At 53.4% G+C, this 19,464-nt stretch overlaps 1 protein-coding gene across 2 annotated transcripts in view; it reads right to left on the reverse strand.

Annotated features, from left to right (window-relative positions):
• LOC131093967 (opioid-binding protein/cell adhesion molecule homolog) overlaps window positions 1–10,765 on the reverse strand; it is a 309,438-nt gene extending 298,673 nt beyond the window's left edge. The window contains exon 1 of one of the 2 annotated variants that reach the window (XM_058041411.1): window positions 10,468–10,765. In XM_058041411.1, coding sequence (XP_057897394.1) covers window positions 10,468–10,528 — 61 coding nt within the window. In that variant the 5' untranslated portion in view covers window positions 10,529–10,765. The remainder of the gene's footprint in view (window positions 1–10,467) is intronic. The other variant, XM_058041409.1, reaches the window with a different exon arrangement.
• Between the last annotated feature and the right edge of the window lie 8,699 nt (window positions 10,766–19,464).

A 19,464-nucleotide genomic window follows, 5' to 3' on the forward strand; every position in this document is an offset into this window, starting at 1 on the left:
GATGAGGGATGCAGAAGCCAGCGCTGCATCCCTGGCATGCACCTCGCTCGTTAGAGGCTGTGTGTGTGTGCACAGTCCCCACAGGGCTGATTCCAGACCCTCAGAACCACATCCCACACATCTGACACAAACTGAATTTGCCTCCCAGCAGCAGACCCTGGCTGGATTGACTCTGCAGCATCTGCAGCCCAATCCAGCCATTAGGAACAGCAGCACCTCCCTCCACTCCACTCATGGTGTGACACCACTTTCTGTCCTCCCACAAAGCCAAGGACTGCGGGTCAAGCCTCTAGAAATATGAATGGCAGGATGAGCCTGGTCAGATCTGGGTAGGAGGGCTCTGGCAGGATGGTGGAGCTGCCTGACAGCCTCAGCAGTGAGATCAGCACATGGACTGACTTTACAAAAACTGCACAGTACAGCCTGTGATGATCAGAGAGTCCCCAGACAAAAGCAGGAATGTTCAGTTCATGGGAAGGAGGCAGGGATAAGCACTTTTCTGAGCTGAGCTCACTGAAACTCTTTACCCAACATGCCCTGATGCTAAAAAAAAAAAATTTAAAAGCTGAAGTAAGAAGTCCTAGATGCCCAGGAGAGAAAATGGGGTTACTCTTTTGGGAAGCAGAACCACTGAGTAGGGTCCCCCACCATCTCTGGATACCCTCACCATCCAGGTACCTTACAGGATGTGAGGATGCAAAAAAGCCTCCCCCAAACCTGAAAATTCCCCTCTCCTGTCCTGTCTCCACCCGACTGGTCAGACCATCAGCACAATGCCCATGTGCTAACCAAGCCCAGAGGCTGCCTTTAATCCAGACACTGGAGACTTCTCCAGACTTCTCCCCATCCCTGGAGATGTTCAAAGCCAGCCAACCTGGCCTAGTGAAAGATAGGAAGGATGTGGATGATCTTAAGGTCCCTTCCAACCCAATCCATTCTGTGATTCCATGATTCCCTTCCTTGATGAGCAAAACCTCACGTGGCAAAGCTCTGCCTCTCATGCCAATACCCAAAGAGCAAGGGGGTCCTCCCTAGTCTGAATTTTGAGCAACTGCCCAAAATTCTGGCAGGCACATCCGAGCAGGCTCAGCACCTCCTTTCGGAATCCCAGAACTGGGGTGGGGGGCACCACAACAAAGCAGTGGCTCATTCCTGCCTCTCTCCCAAGAGTTCCACGACTCAGAGCAGCTCCGAGCGTGGCTCCCAAGCCAGTGCACGGCCCCTCCTGTGCCTCCAGCCAAGCCGTGGCCGCGGCTCCTCCAGCACTGCCCATAAATCCTGCAGGCCGGTAAACAGCGGAATTACGGCGCCCCGCCATTGCTTAGCCGCCTTTGACACTAATTGCTCTGCAGAGTGTGTGCAACTGGCAACACCTTATTAAAAGTGAAATATATTATACTGTCCACTTATTGCGACTTTATAAAGATAAAGTGTCCCGAGGATCCGGAGAGGCTGGCAGAGGCAGCGGCCGGAGGATGCTGCAGCGCAGGGCAGGCGCTGACACGACAAATGTGCGCTCTCCCTGAAATTCCAAAGAGCGTTTCCATCTGGAGACCGAGGGCTGAGTGAAGAGCGTGCTTGAGAATTTCTCCTCTGTTGGTCGCTTCCTTTCAGCTCCGGGATCATCACTCTCCAGCCTCGGGGGAAGGACAGGCAAAGATGCAACGTGAAAGGGCAGGGGGATCAATCACGTGCTGCCCTCCTGACAGCCTGGAGAGGAGCAGAGGGTGCCCCTCCACTCACAAAGCCAGGCCGATCATGAATTCACATTTTCCTTCTTCCAGACATCACTGCCTGAACTGTGGTACAGACTCTCCTGCCAGGACACAAACTGGGGCATCCAAGTGCAGGTTCAAGAGCCTGGTGGTGCTCCAGCTCCCTGCCAGCCCAGCACAGGGATTTTAGCACCTAATGTACTGATCCCGCTCTGTTTCTTCTGTGTTTCTCAAAGCAGGGACTCCACTGTTTCACAAGGAAAAACGCACTTCAGATTTGGAGTTACAGCAAGGACACGTCTCTTAACACTTGTCTCTGCACATGCCTTGGGCAAGTCATTTTCCCTCTTTATTCCTTGGCTCCCCTGTCTACAAAAACAGGTACAATGAAATTTCTCTTCTCCGTGAATTATTTTAAGATCTGCTGGAAACAAACACTGTGTAAGAGTGAGACCTGATATCACTGAGTTTCAGTAATAAAGGTTTTGATCCAGGCCCCCCGGCCTCGTCTCACCAGGTAATTTTGGAAGAATTTTCGTGTTTCTTTTGAATTGATGGGCTATTTCTGGTTGGGAACACAACAGACAGGAGGAAGGCAGACGCAGGGGATGCCATCAAAGGCACTTCTGCAGCCTGCAGTGCTCACAAAGATGTGGTGAGCAGAGAGGGCACAGAAAACCCACCCATGTGAAGCAAAAATCAGCTTCTGAGGACTTCTTCCCAGCAAAATTGAGATATTCCCAGGCATAACACAAAAGTCATTACGTCTGCATCCCTCCTGTGCTGTGGAGGGTACAGACAATATTATTTATCACTTATGGTCATCTCCCTTGTGACAGAGAGGAGACACCCACCTCCCACAGTCCACGTGGTGCAGAAACACAGCCTGCATCCCTCTTTGATTCCTGAAGGAAATGGCACGTCCTCCACAACGGATTTGAAATATCCAGAGTCTTTGGTTCAACAAGTTCAAATCCAAGCAAGATCAATACCTTCTCACTCCTGAGGTATCAGCAGGTAATTGGGTATCGTGCAGTGATGAGTAACCTAGTTTGCTCAGAAACTGCAAACTTTAATCTTCATCCATTCCTGGTACATAGAATAGCGAGGGAGGAACAGATCAAAGGAGAACAGATCAAATTCAGCTGCATTTGGACCCAGATTGCAGAAAAAAGGACTCATTCTTAAGCAAAATGGGCTCAGGCTTCTGAGGTCCAGCACCTTGAGAGATTTGGGTACAACACAAGGCAGAGAAGTTTCCACTTCTCCAGTGCAGCCACCTGTGACCCCAGGTGGAGCTCAAAGGTAATGGGGTTTAGGCTGCTCCTGACCCCCCTGCTTGGACCAGAGCCCTCTCCAAATTCACACACAACATCTGAGCACCTCAACCTCCCCAAATATCTATAACTTCCACTCCAGCCCTCTCCCCTTTTCCCATTTCCAGCCCTGAAATGCCCATGGCACCAGCCTGGTGCAGGCAAGGAGAAGCTGGACCAGCTTTCCAAGCAGGAAAGTCCTACCCTGCTCTAGGAAATTCCCAACATTGCCATGGAAAGGAGAAGTGCCAGGTAGACTTATGGGCAGAGCGAGACAGAAAAGCACCGGGGGCAGCAGAACGACCTATTTGACAGATTTCCCCGCCGATCAAAGCTAACTTTGCTGAGAGCTTTTGACATCTGATTAATTACGTGGCGCTGGCTCGCCTGAAAATCCCGAGTTTGTGAGTTTCCCTCCTCGCAGCCCTTGGCGCCCAAACCCGCTCCCCTGGTGCCAGCAGAGATGGGGATAGCAGGAGGTGGCTCTGCCAGAAGTGCTGGCCCGTCCCTGGGAGGATGGAGATAAGGAGGGCGAGGGACAGCCGGGGACAGGGCCCCTTTGTCTGAGGTGCCTTTTGTCACGGGGAGATAGGAGGAGGCTGCCGCGCGCTGACATTTCGGTGACCAAATTAAAATGCGCCGCCACGGAGACTAAATGTCATTAGCCTCATTAGGAGTGATCGCATTAAAATAAACAACCACACAAAAAAAGGAAAAAAAAAATGGAAGTGGAAATTAGCCAACGCCATTAAATAAAACAAATAAATGGGGAGATCCTTCGAGGGCTCTGTGCAGGTGATGCCAACAGAGCAATGAGTTGGGAAGGGGCAGGAGCAGCCAACATCTCCATGGGCTCTGCTGCCAGTCTGGACTGTGATGAGACAAATCCCCTGCTGGTGCGGCCCCAAATGGAGCTGCCCCTTTGGGAGAAGTCTTTGGAGCTTCCAGACAGTTCCAGGTTGGCTTTCACTTCAACACCCATGTCTCCCAGGGCTGGTGCTATGGGCACTGCTCTGCCAGCACCTCTGCAATCCAAGGCATGCACCTCTGTGCTGCTCTAACAGGAAGGAGGATTTTTTTAGCAGCATCAAGGTTTCTCTTGGATGCTTCCCAGTCAACTATTGGCCAACAACAACCGCATTTGGCTGATGCTCTGTGACAGGACCGCCACACGAGGTGGAAGGCTTGGTGAAAGAAGTGCCACTTCGTCCTTGCAGAGAGAGGAATTTTTCCTCTAACCCCTCTTGCTATGCAAACTCCATTTCCTTTGGGGCGGGAGAAGTCATCAGAAGGCCCTTGCAAGATCCTGCTTATGACAGAGCAGATTTGAAAGCCCAGAGATCTCCTTCCCCCTCCCTTCCTTTCTGTCAAAAATTATAATCATCATTTTCCAGCTTGCTGAACAATCAAAGTGTGGCCTATATTCGCTGGAGCTCCTTCCACATGCTGCATGCATAGCAACAAGTCCAGGAAACAAAAGCCAGAAGTAAACAGTTGGGAGAGAGGAGGCAAAGGGCTGGCAGGGGACAGCAGGGGGACACTGCTCAGAAAACACACAGGGCACAGCCTGGCTCAGCCCAGTCTCACCAGTTTGGAGCTGCTCTGAGGGCCAAAGGCACATGTGAAGACCTCTTCTTCCATGCTCAGCAAAAAAGCATGGGAATACATATGCCTGGGAAGTGTGGTTACTGGAAAAGGCAGTGGCAGAAGGAAGTCCAAACCTCCTGCTGCAGGGTCAGCTGGTCCTTACGTGGCTGAGGAGCCAGGAGGAGCAACCCATGGGGTGAATCACATAGGACAAAGCCATGTGGAGCACAGGTAACCTCAGATGCCCTTCTGGGAATTCCAGACCCACTGGGGAACCCCACGAGTGCACCAGCTCTGCTCGACATCACAGACATCTCCCATGGTGCTGCTGTCCAGGCAGCCTGAGCGGATGAGGTCCAGTCCCACCATCCCCTCCTGAAGAGCTCATAGAGAAGCTGTCCTGGGCTACCCTTCCCTGCACTTTGCTTCAGCCTCCAGAGCAGTCAATCCAGCACTTTTCACTAGCGCTGAATTCACAGAAAAGTAAACCTAAAAATATCTCCTCTTTTTCCCCCCTTCCTTGCCTCATCTCACACGTGTCCCCGGCGCACATGACTCTGCTGCACAGGCACAACAGGTTCCACTTCCCAAAAGCAGCTCCTCCCAAGGGGGTGGCTCTGTCACTGATGGGTCCCTGCAGCACCTGGGCATCCCAAACCACTGCCCTCAGCCATGCCATGCTGTCTGAACCTAACCTGGGATCAGAAGGAGAATCCCCCAGCTCCCACTCAGCCCCACCTGGGCTCACATGTCCATCCACTGACAAGGGTGACACAAGGGTGTTCACAAGGGTGACACATCCCCTGCCACTCCCACCAGAAAAGCCACCTTGCCTGGGCACCCACAGAGGGTGAAAACACAATCCCAGAGCTTTGGAGAAGCGAGGAAAGCATTTCTTCTCTCTAAGCATGAAACGAAAAGGAGCTCCCTGAAAAAACCCACCCACGGAGCAGCAAGTGTCAAAGCCACCTCTGTTATGTGCTGTTGCTGCATTGGTAATTATAAGTACCGTGCCTTCATTAGGGAAAGATGACTGGGAGGCAAGGAGATTTGCAGCAAAGCTGTTATTATTTTTAAGTTTAAACAAAAAGGAGGAGTGTGACAGCTGAAATCACTCCCCATCCTGCACATGCCAGCAGCTGAGAGCATCTCAGGGGATGCTCAGAAGGTAAGAAGGGCTCAGGATCAGTGCCCAGCTTTGCCTGACTGGGGAGGGGAAAGGCAGGGCTGAAAACTGAGGGTGACCCCAGGGTTGTGAAGGAGATTACAGATAAAATCCAACAAGTTTTGCTCTATCCCCACCTGACTGCAGCAGAAGGATCCTCCTTGGTTCCCTGTCCCCCCCCAAACCTATCGGGGTTCATCACAGCACCCCAACAGCCCCCTTCAGTGACTTTTGTTTCTTACCAAGCAAAGCACAAACTCCGAATTTCATATTCAACTGTAAAATATGAACACAGCTGTTTATGCAGCTCAAAATTCGCCATAACCAAATATTCAAGCCTTTGGAGAAGATTTTCAAAGGCGCCAGTTAAGGCACAGAGCTCCCATCGGTGCCTTTGAAACATCTCTCCCTTTTCAGTTTTTCACAGGGATTCGCACCAGCAAAAGCTCCTCCGCCCGGCCGTCTGCAACCACGGAATGCACAAAGGAGAGGCTGTCAAAGAGAAGCTGCTGGAAAATGCAAAGCAAGGTTCAGCACTTTGGGGCATCCTGAAAGGCAGCCGCCAGAGCCACCGACCGCGAAACCCAACAGCCCCCAGGGCAAATTCTTCTGGGAACTTGCACCAGAGGGGGGGGATTTGCACGGAGCAAGAGCTGTGCGTGCCTCCTCTCCCCACATCGTTTGGAAATGACAGTGATGCTGCTCCTCCCCAGCAGAATTAAAGCATCCTCTAAGAGCCAGCGCCAACCTTCTCCCTGTACTGGGAGCCAGGAGATGGAGAAATCACCCTCTGGCAGGGAAAGTACAGGCCAAGCCTCGGGGAGAGGCAGAGGAAGCCCAGATGATGTTTTTGGGCTCACATCCCATCCTGCTGGGACACCTTCCCCAGCCTCCCTGACTCCTCCTGGAAGACTGATGGTTGCAGCGCCTGATCCACACCTCTCCCCAGCCTTTGGGAGAGCACAGAAAATCCCTTTAAGCCCCTCTTGCTCATATTGAAATGACACTAAAGCAGAACTAATGTGCTCCAGGTACTTATTCTCAGGCTTAGTCGCAGGGATCAGCAGCCCTCCACCAGCCCAGCATCCCTCACCAGAGAGAGGTGACAGTCGTGTCACAGGCAGCAGGAAAAGCAAGCTCCTGCAGCAGGAACCCCTTTAGGAGGGGATGGGAGGGTGTTTTTTAATGCCTGCAATGTCTGTTTTGTAAATTTAGATGGGTTTTACAACCACCGCCAAAGCCAGGCTGCCCCAGCAAGGATGAAGTCACACAGTGTCTCTGGGAGGATGCAGAAAGCAGGTCCTGGGTGCAAGGGTGACAGTGGCACACTGGGGGACGCCCCAAGCTCTGCAAGCTTCACCTTGATCCTGGAGCAGTGAAAAACAGGATTGTCCATCTCCCCCTGCAGTGCCAGATTTTCTGACCACTGCCATGACAAGTAATTTCCCCCAGCCTGCAAAGGCAGCGATATAAATGTCTGAAGAGGCTGATGAGCATTGATTTTTGCCACCTGTAGAGCCATGATGTCACCCTGTGACTGCAGCTCAGACAACGATGCCCCCCCTGCCCCAAATTCATTCCCCATCACAGCCCACCCTCATCTCAGACCAGCAGCACCCACAATGCCCAGCAGTTCAAAGCATTTGCCAACAGCTTGGCAATTAAATTACCCACTCACCTCCCTATCCTGCAGTGCTGGACTCATTAAAAACCCTCAGCATCCTTCCCACCTCAGAGAGCAACCCCTGTCCAGGAACCCGCCTCCCCCAAGGCTCCAGATGACAACAGCATTAAGGCTTCCAAATTATTTTAGATAGAAACTTGTCTTACAAAGAAGTAAAAAGCTGCAGAGTAAGACAGTCTCCATGACCGGAGGGGTCAGGGTTTCATTATTGCATTAACCTTTCGTGTCTTTAGATTCCACGAGAGTAAATTGGTAACAAGATGGCACAAGGCCCAATGGGGAAAATGCATCTTTCCTAACAAAAATAAGAGAAAAGGGGGAAAGACAGAGGTGGGAGCAGGAGAAAGAGGAAAAACTGGCAAATAAGCTATTACAGCTAATAATAACTTTGCGATGCTATTTTCTGCAGGAGCCTTCAAGTTGTGATGTTTCCCTTCACTCTAATTACACCTTCTAAAAGCAGGTTCCCTTCTCACTTTAACCACCCCGTGTGAAACTCCCGCAGGATTCGGATAAAAACGGAAAGGAAAAGAGTTTGCACTTCAGAAACAGCCTCTGCATATCCCAGGGGAGAGTCACCTGCACAAAACCTTCGGGACTGTGCCTGTGAATAATAAACAGCCCAAGAAAAACACTTTGGGAAGGTGCAGGCTCCAAAGGACAGCAGGGACCATTCACCTTCCCTCTGCCATCCGTGACTTTGCCAACATGACTCGTGTTCCAGCCCACAGCAGTGAAACCAGGACTGAAATCACTGCTGGGACAGGTTGGGCAGGGAGGGAAAGCATCCAACCTCTGCAAGCCAGGCACAAATAAAAAGGATTGGAGATGTTCAAATCCAGGGCAGGAAGGCAAAGCACCAGCAGCCCAGAGTATTTCCCTTCCTCTAAGGCAGGCAGAAGGGTTTGGCTTGATGGATTAAGGGCTGAGCCCAGCCAGGCAAAGTCCTGGGCTGGTTTAGCTCAGGGGAACATCCAAAGCCAAAGCAGAGATTGCTGCTTAATAGAAATAAGAAGAGAAAGCTACAACCGCATAAGTGCGGCTCAAGAAGCCTCTCCCAAGTTTCCAGGGGCTTAAATGCAGGGCATTTTCCTTCCCTGGCACACACAGGGGCCAGAGCCAGCCCAGGCCTTGCCTTGGCCTTGGCCCAAACAGCCACATCCTGAGGAAAGTGCAGCAGGGCACTGGCAAACAGCAAATGCGCCCTGTCAGGTTTCTGCCAGCTCCTGCAGCTTAAGGACATCTCTGTGACAGCCCATCAAGTGTCACACGTCCTCCCATTTGGCCCACACAGCTGCTTCCATCCATTTCTCTGCAATTCCAACGCACAGAACCTCATCCAGCAGGAGGGTGAAAGAGCCAATGCTGTGCTCGGAGCAGCCTTGCTGAGGCACGCCTGCCCCCACCCCAGGCACACCCACCCTGTCCTGCTGAAGATCTATTTTCAAATGAAAACCCTTTACATGCTCAAAGTCAGGCAGCTCACACAGCCCTCATGCTCATGTGCTAAACTACAGATGCACCATTTTGGTTTCTGGCGCTACTGAGGAGCTCGAGGTTCTGCTGACAAGGGTTCTCCACCACTGCTCCCCAGAGTGGTGAAGTCACACACCACTGCTCCCCAAGAGCCAAGGCTCAAGCTAGGCCCACAGAGGGGTACCCAGCCCATTCCAGGGGACCTTGTGCCCACTGATCAGCTCAGTTTGCAGTGTGGCAGCTCCACAGGAACCCAGGATGTGGCTGGTCCCATGGCACAAGCCTCCACAAGCAAGTTCTAACCCAAGAACCCTCCTGTTCAGCCCTGCTGTGGGCAGAGCTGTTTGCCAGATGTGACGCGAGTAACCTCTCCCCTGCCAGCCTCACCCTCTTGCCACCCACACCAAGCCCTCACAGCCCGTGTGTGGTTCAGCTGCTGGAATCACATCCCTGCCTCTCTCTGCCCTCCTGGGTGCAACAGAACCCTCCCTGGCAGTCACGAAAAACACAACGTTGGGTTAACATCGGATCCCAGCTCGACACCCAGTCCCCCATCTGCTCGCACACGGATGACAATCTCCCCAGCTGCTAAAAGTGCACATCATCATCAAAAACACGCCGGTGACTTCCTCCCCGCGGCGGTCAGCTCTGCTCTCCGCCCCCATCGCCCTGGCTGGATGCAGCGCCCGCTGCCCCGCGAGCACCAGCGCGGAGCCAGCGCTGGATGCAGCCCCAGCATCGCCCCCGGAGCCGGGGGGACGAGGCCAGCCTTCATTTCGGGAGCCATCCAAACAGTTCAGCGAGGCTGCGGCACGGGCACGGCCTCCCCGAGCGCCTGGATTGGGGCGGGGGGCTCATCTCCACTTTGGAGGGGAAGGCACCGAGTTTGCCCGGCAGGAATCGGGAATGCACGGATGAGGGCAGCGCAGGGAACGGCACGACAGCGCTCAGAAGAGGGAGGGCACAGCAGGTGCCCAACTCTGAAGGGAAAAAAACTGCATGAGCCCATCATTTCGAGCAGAGCTTGCCCGGAGGGGACAGACCCTGCCCGGCTCGGGGGCTGCAGGTGCGGGCACCGCTCAGGTACCGGCGGCTCGGTGCCCACCTGGGGGTGCAGCATGGCTCTGGAGCCCCTCAATGGGAGCACTGGGCAATCACGGGAAGCACTGGGCAATTCCACGATGCAGAGCCCCTCACTGGGAGCACTGGGCAATCCCTGGGAGCACTGGGCAATTCCACGATGCAGAATCCCTCACTGGGAGCTCACTGGGCAATCACGGGAAGCACTGGGCAATTCCCCGATGCAGAGCCCCTCACTGGGAGCTCACTGGGCAATTCCCTAATGCAGAACCCCTCACTGGGAGCACACTGAGCAATCCCCCGATGCAGAGCAACTCGCAGCCTACCCGCCTGGCTGCGCGCGTTCGTGCACAATGTGCGCGGAGCCGGCTCCGTGCGCGCAAAACCCGCTCGGCTCTCCCATCTCCCAGCCCCTGCCCTCCCATCCGCCTGAGAAAAATCTACCTGGGATGAAGAGCAGGGCAGTGGTGGCCGTGAAGACGATCCAGCAGGCAGGATGGTTCATCTTGGAGCTGCGCTAGGCGAGCGGCTGCTCGGCTCGCTGCTCGCTGCTGCTGCCGCCGCTGCTTTCCGTCTGCGCTGAATTCTGAGCAGGTTTAAATCCAATGTTTGCAGAGGGAGGGAGACGGAGTTAGCGAGCTGGAGAGAGGGGGAGAGACGGGAGCAGGCAGTCAGCGTGCCTGGTCTCCCCTTGCACACGCACGCACACTCGCGCACAACTGGCAGAAGGAGCAGCGGGCTCCGTGCGTGCACCGGGAGCGCAGACCTCCTACCGGGCACCCATTGGCTCCGGGTGCTGACTGACACACGCACTCCCGCTCTCCTGCGGGCTGCGCTCCGCAACCAGGGAGTTAAATGCAGGCATCGACCCCCCGAGCATCCCTCCCGGCAGCAGCTGGTGCCCGGGATGCAGGGAGCAGCTCTGGGGTGCAGGAGCAGCTCTGGGGTGCAGGAGCAGCTCTGGGATGGAGGAGCAGCTCTGGGATGGAGGGAGCAGCTCTGGGATGAAGGGAGAAGCTCTGGGATGGAAGGAGAAGCTCTGGGATGCAGGAGCAGCTCTGGGATGAAGGGAGAAGCTCTAGGATGGAAGGAGAAGCTCTAGGATGCAGGGAGCAGCCCCGGGATGCAGGAGCAGCCCCAGGATGGAGGGAGAAGCTCTGGGATAGAAGCAGCAGCTCTGGGATGCAAGAACAGCTCTGGGATAGAGGGAGCAGCTCTGGGATGGAGGGAGCAGCTCTCAGGACACAGGCAGGAGCCCCGGGATGAAGCGAGCAGCTCTAGCATGGAAGGAGCAGCTCTGGGATGGAGGGAGCAGCCTCGGGATTGAGGGAGAAGCTCTGGGTTGAAGGGAGCAGCTCTGGGATGCAGGAGCAACCTCGGGATGTAGGGAGCAGCTCCAGGATGGAGGGAGCAGCTCTCGGGATGCAGGAGCAGCTCCAGGATGGAGGGAGCAGCTCTGGGATGGAGGGAGCAGCCCCGGGATGCAGGAGCAGCCCTGCACAGATACAGTCACACCAGCTCCTCGTGCACCAGCCACCTGCAAAGGGGAATTTTTCCTTCCCCAGCCTGGAGCCGGCCGGTGGGGCAGCCCCAGGCTTCAGCCCCTTGGCTCACCCTGCCCTCTGCTCCCCTCACTAGGAAGCAGCAGCAGCTCTGCTACTGCTGAGGCAAACCAGGGAGCAATCCAAGCTTTTTAGCATGAGTGGGTGTTTTTCACACAAAATCTCTGAAACCAGGCAGCAATCTTCCCTGTGCATCCCAACTGGAAACATGTTTTCTTTTCCCTTCAGCAGCTCACAAAGCCCCCAAAAGCCGCCGAGCTCGGGGTACCTGCTCCTGCAGACCCCCGACCTGATACCATCCCAAAACAAGGAGTTCTCCTCAGGGTCTCCTTTCCTTCCAGGATGACACAATTTTCTTCCTCAGCCCCAGAGCCCCCTCCCTGGCACATTCCCACATCTCTGCTGAGCCCAGAGCATCCCTGGACTTGGGCAGCTGCCCCTGCCATGTCCCCCTCCCACAGCCACCTCCAGACCAAGGCATTCACCTGTCAGGGCCTTGAGTTCACTGCATTGCCAAAAAAAGGAAAAGAAATGTTGCAAAGGTTAGTTTCCAAAACAAATAGTACTCATTTTTGACATTTTCTAAACAAAAAAACCAAAAACATGTTTCTTATTTCTCATTGCAGCTTTGTTAAAAACAGACTGTAAATGGGGTTTTTTTTAATCCTTCAGGACAAATTTAAACCTTCCATTTTTCTGAAAACAATCTCTTTCCCCACTAACTCAGGGTTAAAGGATTCTTTGTGAGTTCCAGGCCAGCCCAAGAGAACTCTCAGCCCAGCACTTTGTATTTCCAGCTAACCCACCGCAGTTTTCTGGCACCAGTGGCCACACACTCCTCCACATCCCACACCCCAGGGTTCCACCTGCTCCTCGCCTTGGTCTCTGTTCTCCTCTACCTGGGCTTGTTCTCACCACCCCTGCATCCCCATTTTCCTGGGTTATTTTCCCTTGAGACCCCAGACCATCATCTCAGGGAGCACCTGGCTAAGGGACCCTCTGCATTGGGGTGCAGGAATTCTGGAAGGACAGTGGATCCACAAACCCCAATTCCCACACCCTGCCACAGAGCTGGGGCCAGAGCTCTCCTGGCATTGAAGCCCACAATCCCCTGATCATTCCCTCCTCTCTGGTCTTTTTTCCCTTTTGTCTCACCCACCTGTTACAACTCCATAGCAGCACATCCCCGTCCATGCACATCCCTCTTATCTGGCATTATTTTCTCACACAGCAGCACTGGGAGGAACAGGAGCAGTGGGGTTGGAGCACAAAGCCCTTGTGCTCTGGAAGGTGTGTCCTCACCCAAAAAGAGGGGTGGGAGCCAAGCACACGCTCCCAGGACAAACCCCTATGGCTTTTAACCATTAATTCTTCATTTTCTACTTGGCATGAATAAACCACAAGTTCTCAAAAGCTTTTAGCTCAGTCATATTCCACATTATCTGCTGAAAGCATCCCATCTCCCGCATTCTCAGGAAAGCACCGAAGAAAACATGACTAAGGGTTTCATTCCTTTAATAAGGGTAAAGTTATGTTGTTTGACCTCTGAAAGAGCTAAATCATCACACGGAGCAAAAACCAGTGAGCAGAGTGTCTGCCTCAGCCAGGGATGAGGACAGGGATATTTCTGTCCTCAATTTCCCTCTAAATGACACCCCAACAGATGACACCAAGCATATTTATCCTTTGCATCGCAAGTATTTTGGGAAAACAGCTGCAAAGAGACATTTGGGATTTCCCAGGGCTGCCAGGCACGTGGCTGCATCCTCCCTGGCCAGCCCAGGACAGGGACATCTGTCCCCAGGGGAAACTGAGCTGCTCTGGGGCTCAGCTGAGCCCTGTGGCTGCAGCTCATCCTCCAAATGCACACAGCGAGCTCTGAATCCGCCCAAGGCAAAAAAAAAAGAAATAAAGTTATCTTGGAGGAACTAAAGGAAATGAACAAAGAAATCATTTCTAATTAACAGAAATGTTTGATGGACTCAGAACAAACATGTTGCTCTGCTTTCAAACCCTGAGTTGAAAAGCTATATTTGGGTAAGTTTCAAAACAACACATTCTTACTTTTTTTTTTTCCTTTTTTTTTTTCTCCCACCACACTTCTCCCATTTGCTTTTTTTTTCTTTCTTTTTTCACCTGGCAGTGATTATTACCCAAATCCAGCACACACTGAGCTGCTCTCTTTGCATATATTTTGGCCAATTAGGCTGGCACCTGAATTGCCAAACACAGCTCTGAGAGTGACCCCAGAGCAGACCTTTGGTACCTTGCTGCCTTTACCTTCCCATCTGCAAAATGGGAACAAATGTGCTTTGATCAGCCAAACAAATCCATCACTGCTCACCAGCTCTGCAGGACCGAGCAGGCACTGGCCTGTTTCATTTGTTTGATTTCCAAGACACATAATAAAAAGGTGTATAAATATGTATTTAGCTGGTGGAGCTTTTCTGGGATATTTGGGGTTGTTTGCTTTCCGATATCAAGCAGAGAATCTGAAATGCATATTTAAATTTGACAGGCAGCCCCCGATCGGAGAGGAGACATTCTGCTCCGCTGGGCACATTTAGACATGATTTTTGTGTGTATTTCCAGAGGTTTTTTTCCCCAGCTGTCTCAATGCATATTCACATCTGGGACCAGAGTAGTCTCTGGGGGAAATAACACGTTTTCAGTGAAGCAGAGGTTTGCACAGACAGAGAGAGAGGGCAGAGCAGCACAGGAGAGCAGCGTGAGGAGCATCCCTGCTCCCATCCTGGGTGCTCTAACCCCAGAGCAGCCTCCACTGGGCTGCTGCCCTCTGCCAGAGCGATCCCTACAGTGTCCTGCATCACCTCATGGCACAGATCGCCATGAGCCTCACATCAAACCATGCCACAGATCACCTCATGGCACAGATCATCACGTGCCACAGATCACCATGAGCCACACATCATCCCATGCCACAGATCATCACGTGCCACAGATCATCACGTGCCACAGATCACCTCATGTCTCAGATCACCTCATGTCTCAGATCACCTCGTGCCACAGATCATCACGTGCCACAGATCATCATGAGCCACAGATCACCTCATGGCACAGATCACCCTGTGCCACAGATCATCATGAGCCACAGATCATCATGAGCCACAGATCACCATGAGCCACAGATCACCTCATGGCACAGATCGCCATGAGCCACACATCATCCCATGCCACAGATCACCATGAGCCACAGATCACCTCATGTCTCAGATCACCTCGTGCCACAGATCATCATGTGCCATAGATCACCATGAGCCACAGATCCCCCCATGACACAGATCCCCCCATGACACAGATCACCTCATGGCACAGATCACCCTGTGCCACAGATCACCCCGTAACACAGATCATCATGACCCACAGATCACCATGACCCACAGATCACCTCATGGCACAGATCACCCCATAACACAGATCATCATGAGCCACAGATCACCCCATGCCACAAACCACCCCATGCCACAGATCACTATCTCCCCGCTCCTCCAGGTGCTCAGGACCATCCTTGCCCTGGCCACCTCCACTCTCCTTCCCAACCCCAGAATCCCACACCCCCACAGACCATCCTGCCCAGAGCAATTCCAGGGAATTGGATGGCACCTCTCTGCAGGGCTGTGACTTTGCAAGGAGCCCAAGTGGTGCCTTGAGAGGTGTCTGCTCACTCTGGGAGGTGTAGGGGAGCAAAGTGGGAGTGCTGGGATGGGCAGGGTGGGGGGGCAGAAGGGTTGGGATGGGGAGAAGGGGGAGGAGGAACACTGGGCTGGGCTGGAAGGGGTACACAAGGGTTGGGATGGGCAGGATGGGGTGCAGAAGGTTTGGGATGGGCTGGAAGAGTGCAGAAGGGTTGGGATGGGCAGGATGAGGAGCAGAAGGGTTGGGATGGGCAGGATGAGGAGCAGAGGGGTTGGGATGGGCAAGATGGATGCAGAAGGGTTGGGATGGGCAGGAAGGGGAGCAGAAGAGTTTGGATGAAAGGGATGCTGAGGGGGGCAGGATAGGAAACAGGAGCTCTGGGATGGGCAGGAAGGGGCGCAGAAGGGTTGGGATGGGCAGGATGAGGAGCAGAAGGGTTGGGATGAAAGGGATGCTGAGGGGAGCAGGATGGGGAACAGAAGCCCTGGGATGGGCAGGATGGGTGCAGTAGGGCTGGGATAGGTGCAGAAGGGTTGGGATGCACTGGAAGGGGAGCAGAAGAGTTTGGATGAAAGGGATGCTGAGGGAGCAGGATGGGGAACAGGAGCTCTGGGATGGGCAGGAAGGGGCACAGAGGGCTCCAGGGAAACAGAAAGCCTCCCAAACCGGCCGTGCCTGCGGCTTTCACCCCCGTGCCCTCTCCGCAGCACCCGCCCCAGGCAGCCCCCGCAGCCTCCTCCCTCCTTCCTGTCCCCTCCCTCGGGGTGTGTGTGTGTGCTCTGCTGAATGAAAGGCTACCCTTTTCTCCTTGACATCTTGTTAGAATGTGAATACAACAGCTATTGATTTGCATTTCGTGCAAGGAGAGAGGAAAAAAAAAAAAACTAGCTTTTTCCTTTTTCTATTTTTTTAAAAGAAAGACTCTCTGAACTCAGAGCTCCTGCAGGAATAAACAACCTGGATGGGGCTTGGAGCAACCTGGTCTAGTGGGAAGTGTTCCTGGCCATAGCAGGGGGTTGGAATGAGGTGATAGCAAACCAAACCATCCTGTGATTCTGTGAATTGAGCACCAGCCATGCCAGGCTCTGCAGGGAGAGCACAAGGACCCACCCAACCATCCTCCCCAAGTGCCTTTGCCAAGGGCAAACACTGTGAGCTACCCCAGGCTGGGCCAGCAGCATCCACCCAGCCCCAGGAGGAATGCAAAAAAGCAATTAAGCCAGACCTAAGGCAACTAAATGAGCCGGGAAAGCCAAGGGAGAAGCAGGCTGGGGCTCGGGAGGAGACGGAGCAAGCAGCACTGCTCACCTCTTGCAGGTCCTGGCTTGCAGTGCCATCAGTCAGGCTCCTTCCACGCAGGTCCCCAACCATTGTGACACAGACACCAAGTGTCCTGCTGCCCTTCCATGGGGGGAGTGCCCCACTCCTCCAAACCAGGGAAAGCACAGGAAGCAGGGAAGAAACCGAGGGCGAGGAACGAGGGTGCTGGCATCAGTGGCTGAGGGCAAACAGCGATGCGTTAATTACTGTTTGTAAAGCACTTTGAAGATAAATGAGACTGTGGGAGAGCTCCTGGCCAGGAGAGAGGGGGAGATGGGGATCAGGGAACCCAGGTATGGTGTGGTTTCTTATCTGGTGTGCAAGCTGCAGCCCTGGCTGGGCCGGCGCCACGCGGGTGCAGATGAAAGGTGGAAGGAGAAAATTTCCGCAGAGTGAAAAAAAGAGAAATCACGCGCATGCTGCTTGGGAAAAATGAGTGAGAGAGAGATGAAAAGATGGGATCTAAGTCTCTAAAAGCTGTAGAGACCTGCTATTGATTCTGGCTTGGGAAGAAGGGGCCTGAACAAGAGCTGGTGTGTTGTTAAGTGCACTTATCTCCTCTTGTTAGATGGCAGAACAGGGCCAGATGGACAGGGTCCTAATTCCCGTCAAGAATCATTACCTGCCGCATGCTGGATGAGGCACCTCCAAAGATGAGCTGTGAGCACTGGAAAACGTGGCAGCACCGGGAGGTCAGGACCCCACGGTGTCCCTGGACAACCCATTCCAGGGCTGGAGCACCACTTTCCTGAAACAGCTTTTCTTACATTTAAAGAGAACTTTTTGCACTTTCATTGTGCTCATTGCCCTGTCTGGACACTCCTGAGAAGAGCCCGTCCCCTGTGCACCCCCAGGTGCTCCCAGCCACCCCCCAAAACACCATCACCCACCAGAGAACGCCTTCTCCTGGGAGGAATCCTCAAGGGAAGGATTTGTGTGTATTTCCAGAGGAAATCCATGGGAAGGAGGATGGTGGGAAAACACAGCGAGGGAATTTGCTCCCCTCCTCAGCTGTCAGGAGGACGGGCCAGCACCAGGAGTGATGAAACACAAGATACCCTCACACAGATCTTTGATCACAGTAATTATCCATTGTTGTCGTGTACAAAACATTTATCTCCACGCAGGCATCGAGTTGCTCTGTGCCACCCCCATCCCCTCACGCCTCACTGCTCCAGGCTCCCCATCCCACCCTCTCCAAAGATGCTCTCCTCAGGACCAGGGCAGGACTCCCTTCTCCCACTCAATGGGGTGAGAGCAAAGGGGTTTTTGTTTGCCTGGCTTTGATCAAAATGATTGAATGCCAGGGAAAGAGCAGGGGGGGAAAGAAAGAAAGCAGAGCAGAAATGATGCATCCCTGATCCATAAACAGGAGACGGTTCAAGGATGAATCCAGGCATTGCTCACTGGCTGTGCGCTTCTGGGGGTTGGGTTTTCTCTTCTTCTTTTTTTTTTTTTATAATTTTTTTTTCAAGAATGAGAAAGAAAACATTTTTTTAAAGCTTTGTTCCTTTTCATTTTTCTCCGAGTTCAGTGGCTTTCCTCGTCAAGCCTCTGTAGCTCAGGTAAGAACAGAGGGCTCCAGATTAAAGAGCAACACGGCAGCCAAGCAGAAGCCGTCAAGATAACAGAGAGGACAGAGTCAGCAAAGACAAAGGAGGGAAGTCTGCTTTCTGCAAGATTCCTGCTCTCAGCTTTTATGTAGATTACTCCAGAAACAGGGATCAAACTGATCAAGCTGTACATTTCAGACTCCAGTCCTGACCCTCTCCACCTGGGTTCCAGGACAACGATCAGCATCAGGAGCCCTGGCACCAGCAGCAGGGCTCTGACAGACATTTAATCCAGCCTGGATTTTTATAGATGCCTGGGTGGGTGGACAGACAGACAGCACGCCAGACTGACAGCTCGAAATACCTCTCTGCACGAGCGTGGGTAGCAAGCAAGCGTGGAGCCTCCTGCCAGAGCATTTCACGTGCCGGTGAAAAGCCCAGCCCTGCAGCTCATCCCAGCCCTCAGCCCTCTCCCAGGGCGCCCAGGGAGACAGGTTTGGGAGGAAAATTGGTTCCATCCCTCCAGATCCCACCAGCTGTGTCCTGTAACATCACCCACCACAGCATCTGCAGCCACAGGATGCGATATTCCCTCTCCTGCCTCAGCTTTGGGGTGTCCAACCCCAGCGCTGCTCCTCGGGACCAAAAGCAGTTTGGGAGACGATTTGCTCAGAGCCACCCCCCACACAGGAAAGGCAGGTACCCCCAGAGCAAGGGCTCAGCAGGGTCCACGTCTCCTGTGACAATGACTCCAGCAATGACATTCTCTGAGAGTCCTGAGAGGTTCCCCAGGGAAGCCTTCCCTGCTGGCTTGTTTATAGATCTATTCTTAGCTCGACTTGGGCTCATTGCAGAAGCAGCAAGGAGCCTTTCATCCCGTGACCCTGAAGTACCTCAAAGAATATGAGCCAAGCCTTGTGGAGAGGAAATATTGTCCATTCTGTTTGACAGAGGGGTCAGCCCACGTGTGAGGCCAGGCAGAGGAGCAGGGAATAGCAAACAGGCAGGAGAGGCTTTGGATGTGCACAGGGTGAGAGGCAGCCCAGGGACACCACGGGCAAAATGAGCACGTGAGGTGCATCTGAAATTGGATGGATTGGGGGGGCTCAAAGGATGGAGAGCGGGGAAAAACTCCAGCTGGAGACCCAGGGCTTGTGCTGCTGCCCAGAAGGATCATTCTGGGGCTCTGTCTGCTCCCACAAACCCACTGCCCTCTGCTTAAGGCACAGGGAGGTTGGAAATATGTGACCAAAACCTCATTTACAGCAGAGCAGCAGGAAGGAGGCTGGATGGTGACAAACTCCATGCAAACAGCCCCATCCTTGGGATGCTCCCAGGAAAAGGCCATC

The sequence above is a fragment of the Melospiza georgiana genome, chromosome 27, assembly GCF_028018845.1.
Source record: "Melospiza georgiana isolate bMelGeo1 chromosome 27, bMelGeo1.pri, whole genome shotgun sequence".
In the NCBI taxonomy this organism is placed as follows: domain Eukaryota; kingdom Metazoa; phylum Chordata; class Aves; order Passeriformes; family Passerellidae; genus Melospiza; species Melospiza georgiana.